This window comes from Microtus pennsylvanicus, chromosome 12 (assembly GCF_037038515.1).
Source record: "Microtus pennsylvanicus isolate mMicPen1 chromosome 12, mMicPen1.hap1, whole genome shotgun sequence".
NCBI lineage: Eukaryota > Metazoa > Chordata > Mammalia > Rodentia > Cricetidae > Microtus > Microtus pennsylvanicus.
This window is the reverse complement of record NC_134590.1, coordinates 91,018,352-91,041,239: the sequence shown is the minus strand read 5'-3', so window position 1 is coordinate 91,041,239 and position 22,888 is coordinate 91,018,352. Positions and strand designations below refer to the sequence as shown.

The following is a 22,888-nucleotide window of genomic DNA, read 5'->3' as shown; positions in this document are numbered from 1 at the left end:
TCCATGTTCTCTCTCTTTATTTTTCCTTTTATTTATTATTTATGTAAAATGATGGAAAATTAAAATATGATTGCATCATTTTGTCCTTCTTTTTCCTCCCTTCAATGTCTTCCATGTCCCTTTCCTGCCACTCTTCACATTTCTGGACCCTTTATTTAATTGTTCTTGTGTTATTGGTACACACACACACACACACACACATACACACACACACACACACACACACACATTCTCCCCTCCACATACCAATACACTCACAAACATATACACACATGCATACACACAAACAGTTCCCTAGCATACCATACATATATATGTACACAACAACACTCACACACAAACACACACATACCCCATATACACACATACTTTCACATACACATATGTACACACAAATACACCCCAAATACCAGCACAACATACATACATACACGTACACATAGACACACCCCCACATCCGCACATACCCCCGGTGCATACATGGACACATACATATACACACATACCCCTTTATACACCCCACAATACACAATGCATGCAACCTGCTCAATTCATTTAGTTCTACTCTTGTGAATACAATTTCAGAAGTGACCACTTGGCATGGGATAACCAGCTGGGGGCTATTCCCTGGAAGGAATGGTTCCCCTCCCTCCACATTCTGTGGTTTCCCGTCTGTCTTTATCTAGGGGTGGGGGCCTGTGAGGACTTCCGCTTTAGCATGCCTGCTGGTGCCATTCTTGCTCAGTGATGCTCAGGCAGCTGTATTGCTGAGGTGTCATGGGTGAAGTGTCTCTGTCACTTCTTGCAGACAGGATCCCTCAGCAGACTTCCTGGTCTGCTGGCTCTTGCAATCTTTCCACCCTGTCTTTTTGGTATTCCCGGAGCCTTAGGTGCAGGAGTTGTGATGCAGACATATTCTCAGGAGCCAGGCTCCCCTCTCTGATCAGTTAGTTCTCTCTGCACGTGGACCTGCTGCACTGTGGCTTTCTGTGATGGCCTTCCTTTGCTTCAGAGAGACACTTCTCGATGAGGGCCGAGAGCTCCACTGATCTGTGGGTAGAAGGATGCATTTTTAGAATGCAGTTAGAAACGACCCTGGTTTAGGAAAGTGGCGGTAACAGGCTCGCCTTTAAGATCCACCACTTCGCTAGCCCCGGGGAGTTGGCTGGGTTTCCAGACATGACTTTCCTCCTGTTGAGTGGGTCTTCAATTCAATTAGACAGCCGATGGTCACCTCTGAGGTATGAGTGCCACTGATGCGCCTTTAGGGACAGCTTGTCATTGGGAAGCATTGCCAGCTCAGGTGGGACAACTTTTTTTATGTATATATGTGTCTATGCATATGTGTATATACACATATACATACATAAGTATATATACATATATACATACATATATGTATTTTATATATAATTCTAGGTAAATATAAAATAATGACTCTATGGTTTTCCAGAAATCCTTAGTGTTGCTTATCATTCCTCCCAATGGAAGCCTCCATCTCTATTTTTCCATCTCCCCCTTCATATCACCCATAATCTCTGTGTTTCCCTCTCTAGGGTCCCCACACCTTGTGGCCCATTTTTATTTTTCTGATTTCTGCAGTTACTCCAGGATCTGTACTCAAAAATTGTTCTCTCTCTCTGTCTCTGACTGTACAGTCCAGACTGGCCTTGGATTTGTGAACTCTTGTCTCAGCTTCCAAGTGGCTTGAATTGTCGGCACATGCTTCCATAACCAGTGTTAGCTTACCTTGAATACAGTGCGCTCTATTGACAGGAGGAATAGGGACAAGAAAACAGTAAATGCTTAGGAAGAGCCAGAAAACTACACAGTCTTTCACATCCCCTGATTTGTACAGTATCTCTCTCCCAAGGCTATGAATTTGATCACGTAGCTATTGCTTTCACTGTGGTAAACTTTAGACTTATCAAAACTTAAACATTTATTAGAATTTTATTTACTTGTGTGTCTATGCATTTGCACACGTGTGGCAATGTGCGATGGTCAGAGGGCCCAGGAGAGTGGGAGATTCTCTGCCTCCACCACATGGGGCCTGGAACTGAATTTGGGCAATAAGGTTTGAGGGAAGGACATTTGTCTGTTGAGACTATGTATCTATGTTTCTATCTATGTATCTATGTATGTATGTATGTATCTATCTTCTTCATCATCATCATCATCATCATCATTATTATTATTATTATTATCTATCTATCATCTATCTATCTACCTTCTTCTTCATCATCATCATTATCTATCTATCTATCTTCTTCTTCATCATCATCATCATCATCATCATTATCTATCTATCTTCTTCATCATCATCATCATTATCTATCTATCTTCTTCATCATCATCATCATCATCATCATCATCATCATTATCTATCTATCTATCTATCTATCTATCTATCTATCTATCTATCTCTTACTTAATTTAAATTTTTTTGACAAATTTCTCATGTCCAAACAATGAAATATGATCATTTTACCCCCACTCTCCTTAACATACCCTCCCAGCTTCATGTGCTCTCTATTTAAAAAATAATTTTAAAAAGGTGAAACAGTGGGGACAGGAGGCCAATCTAGTAACAGGACAGCATGTCCAAAGGTACTGGGGATGCAGAGATGGCTTTTAGGTCAGGGAAGGCTGTGAGCTGGGAGGTCAGTAGGTGCCCAGTCACCCAGGATAGGGTTCTTATTCTGGTTTTGGAAGGACTTAAAGTTTGAGAGGTTTACATGGAGGGTCCCCAAAGAAAAAACCAAAGAGACAGAGGGTGCTGGAAGTGTGCAATGTGGCCACTGCAGAGACAAAGGAAGCTGGAGAGAGAGCTGGGACCCCAAGTGTGGGTGGGAAACATTGGGTAGACTGCAGGTAGACTGAAGTTGGCTCTCAGGCAGTGTGGCAAGAACGCAATGAGAAATGTAAGAACAGTGGTCGTCTGTCTTCACGTTTCAGGGCACTTCACAAAGGTCTCACCCTACCATTTGATGTCTGCATTATCATTGCTTTTAAATGTTTTTATTAGCACATAGAATCATACACAATAATAGGTTTGCTATGCCATTTTCTTACATGTATATTCACCCCACTGCCTGGTCTTGTGTCCCACCCTTTACTTCCATTGACCTGTCTTCCTAACTGAAAATGTCAGTAGAATTCCTATACGAATAATGTAGATGCTGAGAAGAAATCAGGGAACAAACTCACTCACAGTAGCTCCAAACTGAACCAAATCAAAGAGAACGTACACATGTGCACAGACACATACACATATGCACACACATATACATGCACACAGAGACACACAAGACGGGAACACAAATGTACACACAGACACACATAGGCACACAAACACACACACATGCAGGCTCATACACACATGCACACATGCATAGACAGACAGATATGCGTGTGCACACACACACACACTCACTCACACAAAACCACCTCATCTGGGGATAAATGAAAAAGGGAACAGTGTCTACTTGTTATAAGACACTGGAGGAGGGAACTGAGGCTGTCACTGTGGAATACGGCCTCTTGTATTCCTCTTGTGGGAAGAGAGAACATAGGGCAACCATCCTGCTGAACACAATCCACACAGTCAGCTCAATCCCCGTCAAAACACCAACACTGTTCTTCACAGAAATAGAACAAAAATCCTCAAATTCATACAGAAGCATGACATGCCACCAAGAGCCAAAGGCTGTTCTGACTAGAGGACAGTGCTGGCTGTGTCCCTGCCCTGATTTCCCATTATCCCATAGAGCCACAGTCAGATAAACAGCGTGGTGCTGCACAAGAGTTGGTTCAAACCAGTATTTGCACCCATTCTATCTACCACCCATGCCAGCATCACTTCCCAAGCCTACCCAGAATTCCACACTCTTCCCATTCCTGCCTGGATTATACTGAACATGCCTCTCACAGGCAAGGACAGTCTTCCACCCCTGGCCATCTGGCTTCTGGATTTCTGAAGCTCACAGTTCCAGCAGTTAAAATTGTCACCGTGCTTCCTCTATCCAAATCCTCGCCACAGCTCCCATCACTCATCTCATTAGCTGCTTCTCACATTGCTGTAACCTCACACTCAGCAAGGAGACATCTAGGGAGGAGGAGTTGGTTGGCTCCTGGCTTGGAGAGAGAGTGTGTTAATGTCGGGAAAGGTGTGATGGCAACTGGTCGCGTCACGGACATGGTGAGGGTGCAGAATGAGATGGGTGACATTGCCCGGCCCCTTTGCTCTGTCTAGATCCCCAGCTGGTGGGGTGCCGACTCACTTCAGGAGGTGCTTCGTCCTGCAAGTATATCACAGAAACTGCAGAGGTGTGTCTCCCAGGAGACTCTAAATTCAGTCAAACTGACAATACAGATAAATTATCACACTCAAGTATACACAAAAAATCAGAATTATTCAATGACTTAGAAGGTCCATCTGGCTGTGGGTCTCCTCTGCCCTCCCCACTTCCCCTCACTCATTCTGGCCTCAAATTTGTACTGACTTCCTTGCTACCTGTAGGATCAGGAATAGTTCTGACACAGGGTCTTTGCATTTATTATTTTTACTCATATGTCTCCACAACTCATCTTTAAAAGAAATATTACTCTATTATCTATCTGTCTATCATCTACCTGTTTGTCTGCCTGCCTGCCTGTCTGTCTATCTATCTATCTATCTATCTATCTATCTATCTATCTATCTATCTATTCATCTTTCATCTCTATCTATGTATATCTTTCTGTCTGTCTGCCTGTACACACATGCAGCTCAGAGGACAATGTGAAGGGAGTCTGTTCCCCACAATTCTTGTTTATTCCTTCTAGGAGTTTGTGAAATGTCTGAAGGAAGTCTGTATGGGATTCCTTCTAAAGAAATTATGCCTCCTTCCACCTTCCAATTCTTTCTTCCCCAGTTCTTTTCATTTTTAACTTGACCTTTACTCACCATCTGGCGTGCTATGAAGTTTTATTATTTAAATTTTTTGCATTCTTTGCAAAGCCTCTCTTTGTTCATTCCCTAGTGAGAACCTACTGTTGTATGTACAAGGCCCATTGGGGAAGTAGGTGGGAACTGACTGGTGTTGTTTTGATAAGTGGTCACATTGACAATTTACGTTTATGTCTAGAGATTTGTGCTCTCAGCCTTGGTCAGAGACTCGTGGGTCATGCAGACACTCGTCACCAGCCAAATTCCCAAAATTAAGTGACGCAAGCATCTACCACACACTCAGGAAGTCAAATATCTTCCACATCAGATTCACATGGTTATATGAGCAATAATCAATTGAGCTTCTTGAGTGTGGTTTGGGATAATTTCTTTGGACTGTGGCCAGTGCCCTACCTGGGGTGAGAATAGAGGTTTATTTGTGTCTCCTCAGGAAGTCACACAGCATAAACTTATCGTGACATTATCCTCCTGGTCCCTTAAAGTTGGGTTGTCATCTTTGGGCAGCGGGGACACTTTCCTTGAGTTCTCTAATCTTGTCCTCTATCCTGACAATACTTTTCTTCTTGGGGGTATCTGTTGATGGTTTCCACTGTGGTTTAACAATCTGAAACATGGCCTGGTATTGGCATAAGAACAGACAGGAGGACCAATGTAACCAAATCGAAGACCCAGATTAATCCACACACTTTCAAACACTTGGTTTTTGACAAAAAAGCTGAAAATATAAAATTGAAAAAAGAAAGCATATTTAACAAATGGTGCTGTCATAACTGGATATCAACATATAGAAGAATGAAAATAGACCCATATCTATCACCATGCACAAAACTCAAGTCCAAATGGATCAAAGGCCTCAACATAAAGCCAGCCACACTGAACCTTATAGAAGAGAAAGTGGGAAGTACACTTGAACACATTGGGACAGGAACAACACTGAGGACCCTACGAGAGACATACATAGATCTAATCTACATGGGAAGTAGAAAAAGACAAGCTCTTCTGAGTAAATTGGGAGCGTGGGGACCTTGGTTGAGGGTTGAAGGGGAGAGGAGAGGCAGGAAGGGGAGAGGCAGGGAGGGGAGCAGAGAAAAATGTAGAGCTCAATAAGAATCAATAAAAAGAAAAAATCTGAAGCCTGGCTTTCAGCTGCTCTCCTCTCAACAGGTTTGGTGTTTAAAGCCCCACGCCCATGGATCCTCAGCTTTGCTAACTGGACTGTGTTTCAGATGCACATCTCCTGTGCTGGCTTGTTTTCTGTGCCGCTCCTCCCCCATCCAGGGTGGATTTCCTCATTTCGTTCCTCCGCTTGTTGGCACAACCTTCGGGGTCACGGATCATTCTGGTAGCGGAGTTTCAATCAAGCTCTTCACTCAGGCTTTTACTCCCATCAGCACTGATGGCTTGAGTAGTCCAGGACCCATAGTCTTTGGAGAAATCATGTCATCTGGCTTCTTCCCGTTCCCGGCTTTCTGTTGTCATTCATTCTTGTGCTGGTTTGGATGTCTTTTCTGCTTTTATTTGAGGAAGCTACACTTGGGGAGTCAATTCAGGCACAAACGTGCTCATCTCTAAGCTCTTCTTTTAAAGACCAGCTTCTCCATCCATTTACCTTCATCTCTCACAACTACAAGGCCACTTTCTGGAGAAGATCACCCTGGCAGGCAGCAGGGTGCACCTCCTCTGTTCCTTTACGCGACTCCTTGAATTCCCTATTACAGTGTTTCAGATGTCCACACTCTTCTTTCCAGGCAACCTAGGTGTGAACGAGTGTGAAGACACTACCACGTGTCCGGCTTATGCCACCTGCACCGACACCGCGGACAGCTATTACTGCACCTGTAAACGAGGCTTCCAGTCCAGCAATGGACAAACCAACTTTAAGGGCCCAGGAGTGGAGTGTAAAGGTGAATTTTTGTCGTGTGACTTTCTGGGGACGTATAAACCCTATGTATGGCAGTGCCACAGGCCAGAGAAACGATCCCCACACCATGCTCAGGCAGCTCAATTGTTTGTTGATTATATAACCATGAGGAGGGCCTTGTGAGTCTGTTATGAAAGGTATCTTGACTTCCTGAGTCTTGGGAGTCCCTCCTCCCTGGGGAGGGTGTGCATCAGTTCAGAAGAAATCACTACACAAGTGTCCACATTCTATCAAAGCCTTCCAGTGTTCGGTAGGTCAGGCTCATGCTGGCTGGGCACTGAGTGTGGTTACTTCCTGCCATTCCTACCACACGCCCCAAATTCCTCTCTTCCTGGGCACCCTTCCTTTCTATCTATCCATTGGTACAAATACATATCTAAATAGGCACAAAGCTTTCCATTTCCTCCCTCATGCCCGCCTTCTTTTCCCTTTTCATCTATACACCTATCCATGCATTTGCCTATCCATCTGCCCTTCCATTTGTCTGTCTGCCTGCTAACTCATTACGCCTATCAATTAATCTACACAAAGGAAAACCATCTACACTCCTTCCTCCTTGTGTCTCTCTCTCCCTTTCTTCTCTCTTCTCTTTCTACTCACCCATCCACACATCTGTCCACACATAGGGATACCAATCTCCACACACCTCTCTCTCCTTCCCTTCATCCACTTTTTCTCCTGACTCCTCTTCCTTGCAAAAACTCACAGATGGCTGTGCCTCAAGACTGAATGTCTCAAGAGTACAAGATGTGGTGTTTGACTTAGCAACCCACTGTTATGACCTGGGAACCCAAGTTTAAGACTGTTCAGGTTTAAATAGAGAGACCCTGGACCCCATCAAAGTCACCAAATGATGAGGACTCTTAAAGCAAATAAAAGGAGGTTCAATTTGTAGGGCGAGAGCAGTTTGCCACTCCAACTTTTCTCTTTGCTCAGATGTTGACGAATGTCTTCAAAGCGACTCACCTTGTGGTCCTAACTCGGTCTGCAAAAATTTCCCTGGGCGATCCCAGTGCAGCTGTATTAGTGGCTTCTCTCCTCCCACTGGGAAGAGCTGGATTCTGGGAAGTCCAGGTCTCTGCAAAGGTAATGTCTTCAGACTCTCTGCTGTGGGTCTTCAGTGGTCGGAGCTTGATGCTCTTCCCTCATTCTTTTTCTTTGCCTTGCAGACGTTGATGAGTGTCTGACGGTTGGGATCTGCCCTGAAAATTCCAACTGTTCGAACTCTGTGGGAAGCTACAAGTGTACCTGCCGCCCTGGCTTCTTCTGGAATGGCCTTGTTTGTGAAGGTTTGTGGCACTTGGTTTTTGTCATTTCCTATATGTTTTTGTCTGGCACTTGGCTACACCCCTGCTCTTTTTAAATTTAACCATTCACAGATTGTGCCAAACTCCTCCTCCCCCTTTTAACCCACATATTTACTGCCTCCTTCCAGGCCTTTGTTGTGGCCCTGTTGCACTTGATTGTGTTTGATGTGACCAAGAGAAACTTCACAGTGTCTCCACCACGGAAGGAAATCTCCCTTCCTACCATTTCCAGTAACCATAGCTGCTCAGGGAGGAGTGGGGCTTCAGGAGCTGCCACAACTTTTGGGAGTTTATGTGCACAACAGTTCTGTCCTGTCCAGAAAATGTGGTACCTAACAGCCCTCCTCCCCATCCTCTGGCCGTTGCATTCCTTCTGCCCATTTTCCATGTAGATCTCATTCTTTTTTTTATTATAAAGATTTATATATTTATTATGTGTACAGTATTCTCAGTATTCTCTTTGCGTGTATGCCTTCAGGCCAGAAGAGGGCACCAGATTTCATTACAGTTGGTTGTGAGCCACCATGTGGTTGCTGGGAATTGAACTCAGGATCTTTGGAAGAGCAGGCAGTGCTCTTAACCACTGAGGCATCGCTCCAGCCCCCTAGATCCCATTCTTGACACTAGCCTGTGTAGTAATAAGGAGCGGCGGGGCTGCGTCCCCAAAACCTCAGCCGCTTGCCCGGCTAGCTTTACCCAAAATAATTACACAGACACTGTATTCTTTTAAACACTGCTTGACCCATCTCTATCTAGCCTCTTCTAGGCTAACTCTCGCACCTGGACTAGCCCATTTCTTATCATCTGTGTAGCACCGGTCTTACCGGGAAGATTCTAGCTTATGTCCATCCTGGGTCGGAGCTTCATAGCGTGCGTCTTCCCTGGAGCAGGTAGCATGGCGTCTCTCTTGCGTCTGCTCCGGAGAGGAGAGCTGTGGAGTCTGACCTCACTTCCTCTTCCTCCCGGCATTCTGTTCTGTTTACTCCACCCACCTAAGGGTGGGCCTATCCAATGGGCCTAGCAGTTTCTTTATTGCTTAGCCAATGAAATCAACAGATTGATATATGACACTCCCACATCAAGCCTGGGCCTCATTCATGTGCAAGTGCCAACTAGTCCCAGAGAAAGAGCAGAGCCATCAGGCTTCTGGAGACCCGAGTTTGGAACTGACACCCACCACTTGTGCATTCTATTTGCTGGCACAAGCAAGAGGACAAGATGGATTCAAGGAGGTGGGGGAGTCAAACGTCATTTCCTCCCGGGAGTAGTGGAGAAACCACGTGGCATTAAATCCACACCCCAAAGTGTGGTTGCAGGAGGGATGAAGGATAATGGCTATTTTTTTTGTGAATGTTGATAATTATGTTTTAAAACTCTTTGCAGCATTTCAACTTATGTTCTTTTGGCCAGAATTTATTCTTATGGCTATGTATAGCTGCAAGAGAGGCTTGGAAGCATGCCTCTGAGTGGCCAGTAGGAAAGAGAGCATGTGTGTTGGAGGGTCTTCATCATGCCAGCTACCAGTTAGCACAGAGAGTGCATCTCTCATGTGTAGTCTTCTCTTCTCGATCCCCTACTTAAATTCTCCTACATTTCCCCCCTCCAACTCATCAGATAAAGATGAATGTGCGGAACACGGCAGTTGCCCAGAGAATGCTTCTTGCCACAACACTGTTGGAAGTTATTATTGTACGTGTGACTCAGGACTCGAATCTAGTGGTGGAGGGTCAACATTCCAGGGCCTGGGAGAATCCTGCGAAGGTAGGTGAAGGTGTTGACCAGGAACTTAGATAAAACCTAGTTGGAAAGGCAGTTATAAAAGGTTTGGGCTTAGGATGAATTCAAGATTTTCATCTGAAAAGCTGAAACCAAGAGTTCTTCCTTCTGTTCCCTACCCCTCCTCTCCCCTCTCTCCCTCCCTTCCATCCTTCCTTTGTTTCTGTCATGCTTTTGGGTATGTGTACATCATGGTACATGTGTGGAGGTCAGAGAACAATTTTTGGGAGCTGGTTCTGCTACTTGCACCATATGGAGACAGATCTCTCTTGTTTCTGCTGCTGCACTGCATACCTACCAAGATTACCTAACTCCTCCCCGTGTGCTGTGCATCATAAACATACTAAGGTTCTGGATTGCTGTCAGAGGGAGCACAGCCTACCTGACCTTGGTCTTTCTGTACCTGTGTTTATGAGCTAGTACTACTTCATCAGTGACATACTTCCTCCAGCAAGGCTTCAGTTCTTGAACCTCTACAAACAGCACCATCAGCTGGGGACCAAGTGTCCAGATGCCTGAGCCTCTGGAGATCCATCATTCATTCCCAAGGCACCACATTCCAGCCCCTGGCCTCCACAGGCTCGTGGCCATATTATAATGTATAATGCATTTAGTCCCAGCCAGAGTTTTACATGCTAATACTTTCCTGGCTCAAATGTCATCGTTCCTCATAACTCGACTTTCTGTTTAGATGTGGATGAGTGCTCCAGGAACTCCACTCTTTGTGGCCCCACCTTGATTTGCATCAATACCCTGGGGTCCTACAGCTGCTCCTGCCCATCTGGATTCTCTTTGTCAGTTCCTCAGATTCCTGATAATACAGCAGATATTAACTGTACAGGTAATCTCCTTAGCCATGTGGAGGACTCAATGGGTATTAAATGAATCCCAAATATAGTGACTTATAAAAATGGGCATTTGTTCTTGCTAACAATGAACTAGCTTTTCTGTTTCAGCTAGTATCCCGAGAGCCTGTGTCTATAGTAGCTGATAGGTCTCAATAATTAGTCTCTGGCTGGGCACTCTACTGAGACACCAGTTTCCACAGTGACACTCGAGCTTCCTCCTGTTTTGAAAAAAGTGTGATTCTAAGAGCAAGAATGCAGAACACGCCAGGTAGTTAAGAGTCTGATCTTGTAGATCTCAGAATATCACTAATATCTTATCCTGTTGGTTACAGTCAGGAACCAAACTAGAATCCAAAGAGGAAAAACTCTGCATGTCATTTGGTTAATTTTGGTTGTCATCTGAACACAATCTAGAATTGTCTTGGAAGAGTCTTGATGAGGAGGAGTCTAGGTCAGGTTGATCTGTGGGTATGCATTCTAGTTTCATTCTGTTGCCATGACAACACCATGATCCAATCAGTTCAGGGAGGTAAGGGTTTATTTGACTTACACTTCTAGGTCACAATTTGTCACTGAGGAAAATCAGGAATCTGGAGCAGGAACCGTGGAAGAATGCTATTGCCTAGGTCACTTTCAGCTTTGCTCACAGGTTTATGCTTAGATAACTTTCTTCTACAGTTGGGGACCACTTGCGCAGGGATAGTGCCACTCACAGGGAACTTGGTTCCATCAATTAAGACAACAAAGCCAGTTCCTCACAGATACGTCTACAGACCAATCTGATGAAGACAATTGATGAAAATGTCCTTTTAGGTGTTTCTAAACTGGTCAAGTTGGTGGTTAATGCTAACTAGAACAGCACATCTGTGGAGGATTGTCGTGACTCTGTTAATTGATGTGAGGGGATCGATCCTCCCATCATGCATGGTGCTATTCATTGTAGGCACTCTTCCCTAGGCTGGGGGTTCTGAAGTGCATGTGGTAAAATCCAGCATCACACATTTATTCTCTCTCTGCTTTTGGCTATGGATGTGAGTTAGAGGAACAATAATCTTGAATGAACTAAAAACAAGTCCCAAACTCTCTGACCTTTGGCCTCTTAGGGCCTCCACAGAGGCCACTTCAAGTTCCTTCCTTGACTTCCCCATAACAATGGCTGCAAGCTGGAGCTGTGAGCTAAAATAAGCCCTTTCTTCCCTAAACTGCTTTTTGCCTGGATATTTTTTCATGGGCAACAGAAGTGAAATCAGTGACACCAGCTGCTGGGGTCAAACTGAGCTCCTTATCGTTGCTCTGTAAATTCTTTCTGCACAGAATCATCGCTCTCCCATGTGCTCGTTTTCCACTGTACAGATATCGATGAGTGTGATGCCATGTGCCCTCCCTACTCGTCATGCACTAATACTCCTGGGAGCTACTTCTGCACTTGCCATCCTGGCTTTGCGCCGAGCAATGGACAAGTGACTTTCACAGACCCAGAAGTGGCATGTGAAGGTGAGCCGAGAATTTCCCAGGTGGCCTAGGATGTGCCCTTCTCTGCATTTTATGAAGTTCTTTATATATTTGCTTTTTATTGCAGATATTGATGAATGTATCCAAGATCCATCCCCATGTGGACAAAATTCTGCCTGCGCCAATGTCCCAGGCTCCTACATCTGCAGCTGCCTTCCCAACTTCCGACCAGATCCAGAAGGATCCGAGGCGTATGGCAACTTCAGTTGCAAAAGTAATGTCTTATTGCATTGGCAAGGGTAGATGTGTCTTTGCTTTACTTGTAAAACTTTTTTCTTTTCTATTAACTGGGTTCTCTGCTTACTTTTATCTCCCCTATGCAGTATATTCCTCCTATTTACTCCTTTATGGATTCATTGGTCCACGCACTAATAAGTTATTGAGTGGATTTTGGATCAAGTATGCTTTTTTTTCAGACAGTGTTTCATGTAGTTCAGGTTAGCCTCAAACTCACTGCTTGCCTTGAACCCTATTCGTCATCCCTCTATCTACCAACTGCTGGAATCGTAGGTGTTCATGACCACATGAAGTTTGAAATATAAACCTGAAAGAGTGAATGCCATATTGTCCCAGGTTACAGTATGCACAAAGGTCCTGGGGTTCACACACGTGAGTAGCTTTAGATGTAAACAGGAGTTCAGGCTCCCTGGGGCGTTGGTGTCTTGTGAAAGAGTAGCGCGCACCGGCTCCGTGCCTACGACATGACAGCGCCATGGTGCGCGCTACATGAAAGCATTTCATTTTTTCTCTCAAGAACAAAAGCTTTTTTTTTTTTTTATTTTTCAAGACTGGGTTTCTCTGTAGCTTTGGAGCCTGTCCTGGAACTAGCTCTTGTAGACCAGGCTGGCCTCAAACTTACAGAGCTTTGCCTGCCTCTGCCTTCTGAGTGCTGAAATTAAAGGTGTGTGCCACAACTGCCTGGCTTAAAAGCTTAAAAAAATTTTAAGTAATGGATATTAAAAGGTTTTTGGCCAGATCACAGTACTGAGCATGAACACAGGTTGGGGAGGAGCTCACGAGCCTACTGTCGCGGGGGGCAATTGCTAACTGCCCAGGGAGGGCCAGTTTTCTCCAAGGATGTGCCCCTGTGTATTAGTTACTTTTCTGTTGCAATGATGAAATTCCATGGCCGAGGCAGCTTTAGAAACTTAGGGTTCCAGAGTGTTAGAGTCCATGATGGTGGAGAGTGATTGAGGAAGACACCCAGTGCTACCTCTGACTTCCAGATGCACAGACATCCATGCTATACATGCATGCAAATGTTCATACACATGTACACCACACACACACACACACACACACACACACATCTAAAATAGAATGTGTGCTGCCTGAATGGCTGCAATGAAGCACAATGACAACACAAATGTATCTAAGGTCCTTCCCGCCACAGGGTTCAGCATATCACCAGTGCCATTGTGTCCTCTGCTTGCTCCTTCCCTATTTCATTTTTTCTGTCTCCTCCTCACAAAGAATCATCTAGAAATAGTTATTATTATACCTCTTCATTCCCACTGTTAATTTTTTATTTATGGTGCCTAACACAATGTAAATATTATGTTTGTTCTGAGAAAACAGTGAGAAGAGCATCATTCAGATGCAAATCCTCCTCCCATTCTTCTTCCTCCCCCCTCTTCTTCCTCACTTCCTCCCTTTCCCCTTCTCTCCTTCCCTTTTCCTTTCTTCCCCTTCTTCTGTCTCATCTACTATTTTCTCCTCCTTTCCTTCTTCTTCTCCCTTTCTCCTCCTCTCCTCCTCCCTCCTTTCCTCCTATTCCTCTTCATCTTCCCCTCTCCTCTTGTATCTCATGCTTTTTGTTACCCTTCACAGTGTATTCATTAAAGCCCCTTCCGATTTACCACTTTCTCCACACACTAACATCCACTTAAATATATTTAACCTGTGGAAATCAGGATCTGTATATGAGTGACAATATGTAGTATCTTTTTTTATAAATCTCTGTTACCACAATATAATATTTTCCAGTTCCATTCATTTTCTTAGAAATTTCATATGGCTGAACAATATTCTGCTATAATATCTATATCTATCTATCTATCTATCTATCTATCTATCTATCTATCTATCTATCTATCTATCTATCTATGTATCTATCTATCTATCTATCTATCTATCTATATCTATCTATGTATCTATCTATGTATCTATCTATGTATCCATCTCTATCTATCTATCTATCTATCTATCTATCATCTATCTATGTATCTATGTATCTATCTATGTATCTATGTATCTATCTATCTATGTATCTATCTATGTATCTATGTATGTATCTATCTATGTATCCATCTCTATCTATCTATCATCTATCATCTATCTATCTATCTATCTATCTATCTATCTATCTATCTATCTATCTATATCTATCTATGTATCTATGTATGTATCTATCTATGTATCCATCTCTATCTATCTATCTATCTATCTATCTATCTATCTATCTATCTATCTATCTATCTATCTATCTATCTATCTATCACATTTATCCACTCATCTGTTGATGGACAGCTAGGCTGATATCTCTTGATTCTATTCCTCTTCTTGAAAAGAATCCTTCTGCCTTCAGGCATGCACCAGCTCGTTTACCATATTAGGCCCATATTTTTATATTGCATGGCGGCCAGACACTCACTTGCCACACAGAAGGTGAGACTGTGAGACTGTGAGGCCACAGTCTCACTTGCCACACAGAAGGTGGGCACCTAGCCATTTTAGACCAGCTAAGGCCATTCTAAACAAAGGGTCAGGATATGCTAATGTCACTCGGCTCCTTCTTTGTACTTGTGGGAGTGACCTGGGGAAGAGGTGTTAATTTAGTCTAAGTGACAGAGCCGTCATAGTTGCAGATGTGACCTAAGTCCCACCACCTAGAAAACAAAATGCTAATAAAATCCCCCCTCAGTTTACGTTTTGGTATAAAAGCTGTTTAGAGAATAAACGCTGATGATATTTCAGGATGTGAACTCAGGATTTCATGAGGGATGCCTAAAAACTCCCTCCTGATAAAGGCATGTGAGTGGTACCTCAATTATTCCCACATCTCCCCTCTGGTCCAAGAAATAATTTATGGTCCTGACTGGCCCCAGATCACAACAGCCTTAGAATTTTACATCAATGGTATCTTAGTTTCTTGTCACTGTGAAAAACTAACTCGACAAAAGCAACTCAAGGGAAAAGAATTTATTCTGGTCTTGGTTCCGTGTGGGGAAGTTGAGGCAGCTGGTCACATCACATCCACAGTCAGAAACAGAGAGCTATATGTGCTGTTGCTCTTTGATTTTCCCATTCTGTGAAGTCCAGGCTCTCTTGTCCACGGAACGGTCCTGCCCACAGGTAAGATGTGTCTTCCAACACCAGTTAATCTAATGAAGATGATCTGCCACAGGTGTGCCCAGAGGCTGATCTCTCGAGTTAGCCTGGATTCTGTTGAGATCATAGTTGACGGAATGGTCACTGTGGCATTGGGCATCACTCTCTGCGTCATGTCCCGTCTTGCTCCCTTTAAGCCCGTGCCATGCCCTTGGAGCTTCTTAACTTGCTGTTTAACTGCAGCTTGGTTCTAGTCCCTGCTATGTGTTCAGGTTGGATGTTATGCGCATAAGTCACAGAATCAGTTTGACTTGTAGCCACACCTTACTGTTTGCTGCGGGTTTTTCCTTCCTTCCAGGGATCCCCTTCAAGTGTAAGGAAGACTTGATACCTAACAGTGAGCAGATACAGCAGTGCCAAGCAGAGAAAGCCAGGGGTCTTGACGATGTAAGTTTTATAACATAGTATTTTTCTTTCTTCTTGAGAATTTCATGCATGTATACAATCTAATATGATAACAATCACTCCTAATTTTCCCTGATGCCTAACCTCTCTCAACCTGGATCTCTTCCAACTTCATGTCCTGTTTTTCTTTGATTACTCACTTTATTCAGCCAGTGTTGCCCATAGATGCATGGGTGTGGAGCATCCACTGGAGCATGGGACACCACCAGATGCCACAGCCCCAAGAAAGAATGATTCTCCTTTTCCTAGTAGCGATCACGGCCATGGCTCTTCAGGGAGTGGGGGCTGGAGAGCACCTCCACAGTCTATGCCCTGAATTTTGGCTGGCTTGGTCTTGTGCAGATACCCATAGCTGCTATGTGTTCTTGAGTGCATTTGCCCTGTGATATCCAGAAGACAGCATCTCATTGCTTTCTTCCCCACCCTCCTGCTCTTACTTTCTTTCCACTTCTTGGCCCACTAGCTTCTCTGCGTCTTGGTGTGTGTGTGTGTGTCTTTGATACAGATGCCCCTTTTAGGGCTGGGTACATATTATTATTGAATATGTAAGCATTGTTGAACACTCTTAGTTCTTGATGTTTTCCAAGAAGCTACTTAGGTTAAAGATTGCTTCAGCAATCTTAAAATAAATGTAATAGCAAAATAGCAAAACCCATAGTGATTGTATTGTTCTTAAAAGTGGAAACTATTCCTTTCTTCTTACAAAACGCCCTCTCTGTGGCCCAAGATGACTGCTCTGGCTTCTGCCATCTGATCTGTATTTTAAGTAGTGGAGAGAGGACAAGAAAAAATTAAAGTCTCCTTCCAGTTTAAGAGTATGGTTTAGACATTCGATGGCATGGGTAAGGTAAAGACACCTTCTCACTCTACCTCTTGCTACCTGTGGCAGGTGAGAATAGCCCAGGGTCATGAGAGTGAGTGAACCTGTCCCTTTACTGCACCAGCTGCAGCTTACAGGAGAGTGGGCCTGGCACCCTGCCTGGGCAGCACAGTTAAATTATTGTTGGGGTCTCAAATGAGCCAGCCCTGAGGGCATGAGAGGGGGAGAGCTCACTCTGTGCCCTCCTCATATTCCCCAGGAATCAGGAGAGAGGGCCTTGTATCTTGCCTGGGCAAAGAAGTAGAGTTGACCCTGGTGATGTGACTGTGAAGGACCCAGATATGGGGATCCAAGAACAGGATAACTGGCCCCACTCCTTACTGGCAGCTGCGCTGGGCAAGCTAGCCTTGGCAGTTCTGGAGAATTCACCTGGGGAGTGATGATGAGGGAAAGCCAGCAGACTGAGCAACCCAGCTACCACCCAGGCTCATAACCAGGGCTCTGAACTGGCGCACTCCAACATCCACTACATCTGTGAACTGGCAGATAATGTGAAGGGGAAGGACCTACAAATCTAAAACTGCAGGATCTTCATAACACAGGACAACAACAGGATATCCAAGAGGAGCCCCAGTGAGAGTCCGTTATTGGTGGTACAGCAGAAGCTGGGGGCCTTGAGCCAGACCAGGGGACACTTGCAAGTAAAATGAATGGACTGAAGAGAAAACTGTGTGACTCAGTGGGCCACACTACAGCATTCATGACAAGATTCTTTTTTTTGTTTCATTATTGTTTTTTTTTCAAACTTTACTTTGATTTGAAGTTGAGGTTGCAGGAGTAGAGGGAAGATACGGAGAGATGGGGAGACAAGTAGGATCAGAAGGTATAATTGGAAGTCCACAAAGAATCCATAAAAATTAAGAGAGGACCATGGTTTAGATAAGAAGGTTGGAATTGAAAAGAATGTGCTCTTTTTGACTTTGGAGGTGGTACTTTTGATGTGTCAATCCTCACCATTGAGGATGGAACTTTTAAAGTCAAATCAATAGCTGGAGACACCCACCTTGGTGTAGAAGACTTTGATAACCAGAGTCGGACTCCATATTGCCTGTGAACAGGCTAAATGTACTCTCTTTTCCAGACCCCAGGCCAGTAGTAAGATTGTTTCTATGAGGGAATTGACTTCCATACCTCCATTTCCTGTGCTCAGTTTGAAAAACTGAATGCTGTCCTGTTCCATGGCACTCTGGATCTATAGAAAAGGCTCTCCAAAGTACAAGTCATAGATCCATGGTATTGTCCCAAATGGGGGTTTACCAGGACCCCCAATATCCTGAAGCTTCTGCAAGGCTTCTTCAGTAGAAAAGGACTGAATGAGAGCATTAACCCCATTGAAGCTGTTGTTTATGGTGCAGCTATCAGGCAGCCGTTCTATCAGGAGACAAGTCTGAGAATGTTTGGGATTTGCTGCTTTTAAATGCCGTCCATCTTTCCCTTGGTATTGAAACTGTTGATGGAGTCATGACTGTCCTCATCAAGCACAGCACTGCCATTCATACCGAGAAGACACAGACCTTCACCACCTACTTTGACAGGCTGGGTGTGCTTATTCGGTGTATGAAGGTGAAAAGGTCAGGACCAAGGATAACAACCTGCTTGGAAAGTTTGAACTCAAGGCATACCTCCAACACCCAGGGGGCATTTCTCAAACTTAAGTTACTTTGACATCGATGCCAATGACATCCTCAATGCTCCTTCTGGAGGTAAGAGCACAGGAAAGGAAAACAGGGTCACCACCGTGCAAGACAACAACTGCTTGAACAAGGAGGGTATTGAGTGCATGACCCAGGAAGCTGAGAAGTTCGAAGGTAGATATGTAAAGCAAAGAGATAAGGTGCTGCCCAAGAACTCAATGGCGTCATACGCATTTAGCATGAGAGAGCAAGAGCTAAAGATGAGACGCTTCCAGGCAAATCAATAATGAGGACAAATAGAAGATTCTAGATGAGTTTAATGAAATCATCAGTTGCCTGTATAAGAATCAGACTGCAGAGAAGGAAGAATCTGAACACCAGCAGAAAGAACTGGAGAAAGTCTGCAACCATGACTACCAAGCTGTACCAGAGTGCTGGCACAATGCCTGGGGCTTCCTTGGTGGGAGAACTCCTCTCTCTCATGGTGCTTCTTCAGGACCCACCATTGAAGAGGTGGATTAAGCCAATCCAAGTAGAGGCATAGTTTTCTTCTACAGGGAAACATTTGAAGTACCCAGGTTTAGCATCTTACTTGGCAGTTTTAAATATATGCTGCTACAATAAATTCCTGAATATTTTCAAGAGAGCTTCAATTTGGAACATGTGCACAGGGAGTGGAAGTAAGCCATTGTGCGTTATAAGTGCTGTTTCCTAAACAGAAAATGAAAAGTCTAAAAAAATGATTCAAACTGACACCCCCCACCAAAAGAAGAATATTCCTAAGTATTACTTCTAGTCACAACGCATTGACCAAAATAATACTCAACTACTTGGGAAGGCAGGATATTTTTCTTGTCAAAACTTGAGGAGTTCTTTTAAAAGGGAAATGAATGACAGGGCAGCTGGGGAGAGTGAAGTCAGTGGTCAAGAGCATGGCTGCTTTCCCCAAAGATCTAAGTTCGAGTCCCACTACCCCCACCGGTCAGCTCACAACTGCCTAAAATCCAGCTTCCAGGGACACTCTTCTTGTTCTCAAAGCAATCACACTTACAGGTACATGAGGACATCCATACATGAATGTGTGTGTGTGCACATGCATACACACATACAAAACAAAGTCTTTGAATTTTAATTATTTATCTATGATGCTTAGGATTTAACCCAGGGTCTTGTGCCTACTAGGCAGGCTCTCTGCTTTTGAGTTGCTTCCTAAGCCCAAGGAATTTTTTGAGATAAATTTCATGATTTATTACCAGCAAATGTTTCTTTATGTACATATGCATGTATACACACAAACATATATACATACACACGTACTTATATACATACATACATACTTACACCCTGGAGTCGTGCAAACACTTCTCAGGCAGAAGTGGGTTGTGAGTGGAGAACCTGACTTATTAAAACTTACTGTGATTGTAAAAGATTTCATATACACCTTGAAAAATTGTCAACATTAATGTAAGTTTACACATTATCTGTGGAACCTGCACATGCCTTGGCACACTGTTTTTGTGGTTTGCTGTGGTAGAATACATATAATAAATAATCTGCTTATGTGGGATACTTGTTTATTGCTGTGATAAGATACTGCGACAAAAGCAACCTGTCTTGTCTCACAGTGTGAGGATACAGTCAGTTGTGGTGAGGAGGGCCTGTCTTACAGTCAGTCATGGTGAGGAGGGCCTGTCTTATAGTCAGTCATGGTGAGGAGGGCCTGTCTTATAGTCAGTCATGGTGAGGAGGGCCTGTCTTATAGTCAGTCATGGTGAGGAGGGCCTGTCTTATAGTCAGTCATGGTGAGGAGGGCCTGTCTTATAGTCAGTCATGGTGAGGAGGGCCTGTCTTATAGTCAGTCATGGTGAGGAGGGCCTGTCTTGGCTCACAGTGTGAGGATACAGTTAGTCATGGTGAGGAGGGCCTGTCTTGGCTCACAGTGTGAGAATACAGTCAGTCGTGGTGAGGAGGGCCTGTCTTGGCTCACAGTGTGAAGATACAGTCAGTCGTGGTGAGGAGGGCCTGTCTTGGCTCACAGTGTGAGGATACAGTTAGTCGTGGTGAGGAGGGCCTGTCTTGGCTCACAGTGTGAGGATACAGTCAGTCGTGGTGAGGAGGGCCTGTCTTGGCTCACAGTGTGAGGATACAGTCAGTCGTGGTGAGGAGGGCCTGTCTTGGCTCACAGTGTGAGGATACAGTCAGTCGTGGTGAGGAGGGCCTGTCTTGGCTCACAGTGTGAGGATACAGTTAGTCGTGGTGAGGAGGGCCTGTCTTGGCTCACAGTGTGAGGATACAGTCAGTCGTGGTGAGAAGGGCCTGTCTTGGCTCACAGTGTGAGGATACAGTCAGTCGTGGTGAGGAGGGCCTGACTTGGCTCACAGTGTGAAGATACAGTACATCATGGTGAGGAGAGCTTGGCAGCAAGATTTTGAGGCAGCTGGTCACATTGCATCTGAAGTCAGGAAGCAGAGAGCAATTAATGTTAGAGCTCAGCTCACCCTCTCCTTCATACATACAGAGCAGAATTCTAGCCAAGAGGAGATGCCACCTGCAGCAGGCAGGTTTCCCCACCCCAATTAACATAATTAAGATATCGTCCCACAGGAGGCTTGAGAGATTTCTCAGAAATTAATAACACTGCCTGTTCTTCCAAAGGACTCAGGTTTAAATCCCAGCACCCACAGGGTGGCTTACAACCATTTAAACTCCAGTTCTAGGGCAATTTACACTCTCTCTGTCCTCTGCGGATGCCAAGCAGTCACACAGGTGATCATAACACCCATACACATAAAATAGTAAATTGAGAGAGAGAGAGAGAGAGAGAGAGAGAGAGAGAGAGAGAGAGAGAGAGAGAGAGAGAGAGAGAGGGAATCCCATACAGGCATACCCAAAGTGTGTCTTCCATCACATTGAGACTGGCCATTACCCCACCATCTAAAAGTGTGCAGTTCAGTGGTTTGCAGTAGATTTACATCGTCATGAAAATATCATTAGTAGCTTGTTCTGGATCTTCATCATTCCCAGTGGAATTTCCGCACCCATTCGCAGGAGCTGCCATACCTCCTGGAGGCCCCAGGAACACTAATTAGCTTTCTCTGCATGAATCTTTATATTCTGGACATTTCCTGTAGCCAACACGATTCCTTTAGGTGCATCCTCAGGCCATGTCCCATGATGAGTTTTCCTCCTCTGAGAGCCTGCACGCTGTGTTCTACAACACTATCCGCATTCCCACCAGCAGTGCACAGAGGATATCCCCAGAACCCCCACTAGCACTGGGTGTCATTTTACTGTACCGTCTTACTGACTGAGAATTTCATACACATGTTTTGATAGAATCCACTCGCTTCTTCTCTTCTAATCCCTGCACCACATTCCCTCCCAGCTTCATGTGCTCCTTGTAAACTCACCGAGTCCACTTAATGCTGCCACTGTCTTTTTTGAGGGTATCCTTCTGATTCAGATGAGATGGAATCTTAATATTATTTTGATATGTATTTTCATTTATGGCCAAGAATAGAACTTTTTTCCATGTAACTCTTGGGCATTCACATTTTTGGGGGGGGGAACAGGCTGGCCATTCATACATTTGTTTTAATAACATGGGTGATGACTAGGTACTTGGTTTTGTTTGCTTTTGAGAGAAGACCTTACTGTGTGGCTCTGGATTGCCTGGAATTTGATATGAAGACTAGGCTGACCTCAAACTCACAGAGATCTGCCTGCTTTGACCTCTCAAGTGCTAGGACTAGAGGTGTGCACCACCACCTCCAACCTTAATGAATTATTTTAATTTCCATTTTGACCCAACCTGGGAAGAGAGTCTCAGTGAGGGACTGTCTATATTGTGTTGTCCTGTGGGTATGTCTATGGGGGATTGTCTCAATTAAGTTAACTGATATGGGAAGGCCGAGTCCACAGTGGGCAGCACCATTTCCTAGGCAGGGGTCCTGAACTGTGTAAGAGTGGGAAATAGAGCTGAGCATAGGCAAGCGAGTGAGCAGGCATGTACACATCGCTCCATGCTACTGTCTGTGGCAGTGGTGAGCCATTTCAGGTTCCTACCTGGAGTTGTCACAGAGATGGGCAGTACCCTAGTACTGTAAACTGAAGCACACCCTTTCTTCCCCGAGTTGATTTTGTCAAGGTATTTTATCTGAGCATCAGAAATAAAATAACTCTCCATATCAATGAGTGTATTGGGGCTGTTTCAACATGGGTATACTGTGTGCCAATCAAATAGGGTGTTTCAACATGGGTATAT

General features: G+C 44.4%; 1 protein-coding gene across 2 annotated transcripts in view; it reads left to right on the top strand.

Annotated features, from left to right (window-relative positions):
• Adgre1 (adhesion G protein-coupled receptor E1) overlaps positions 1–22,888 on the top strand; it is a 98,956-nt gene that overhangs the window by 14,977 nt on the left and 61,091 nt on the right. Inside the window, exons 3-10 of one of the 2 annotated variants that reach the window (XM_075942540.1) lie at positions 6,700–6,855; positions 7,809–7,958; positions 8,042–8,161; positions 9,794–9,940; positions 10,647–10,796; positions 12,118–12,297; positions 12,383–12,529; positions 16,004–16,092. In XM_075942540.1, the coding sequence (XP_075798655.1) occupies positions 6,700–6,855; positions 7,809–7,958; positions 8,042–8,161; positions 9,794–9,940; positions 10,647–10,796; positions 12,118–12,297; positions 12,383–12,529; positions 16,004–16,092 (1,139 nt within the window). The remainder of the gene's footprint in view (positions 1–6,699; positions 6,856–7,808; positions 7,959–8,041; positions 8,162–9,793; positions 9,941–10,646; positions 10,797–12,117; positions 12,298–12,382; positions 12,530–16,003; positions 16,093–22,888) is intronic. The other variant, XM_075942538.1, reaches the window with a different exon arrangement.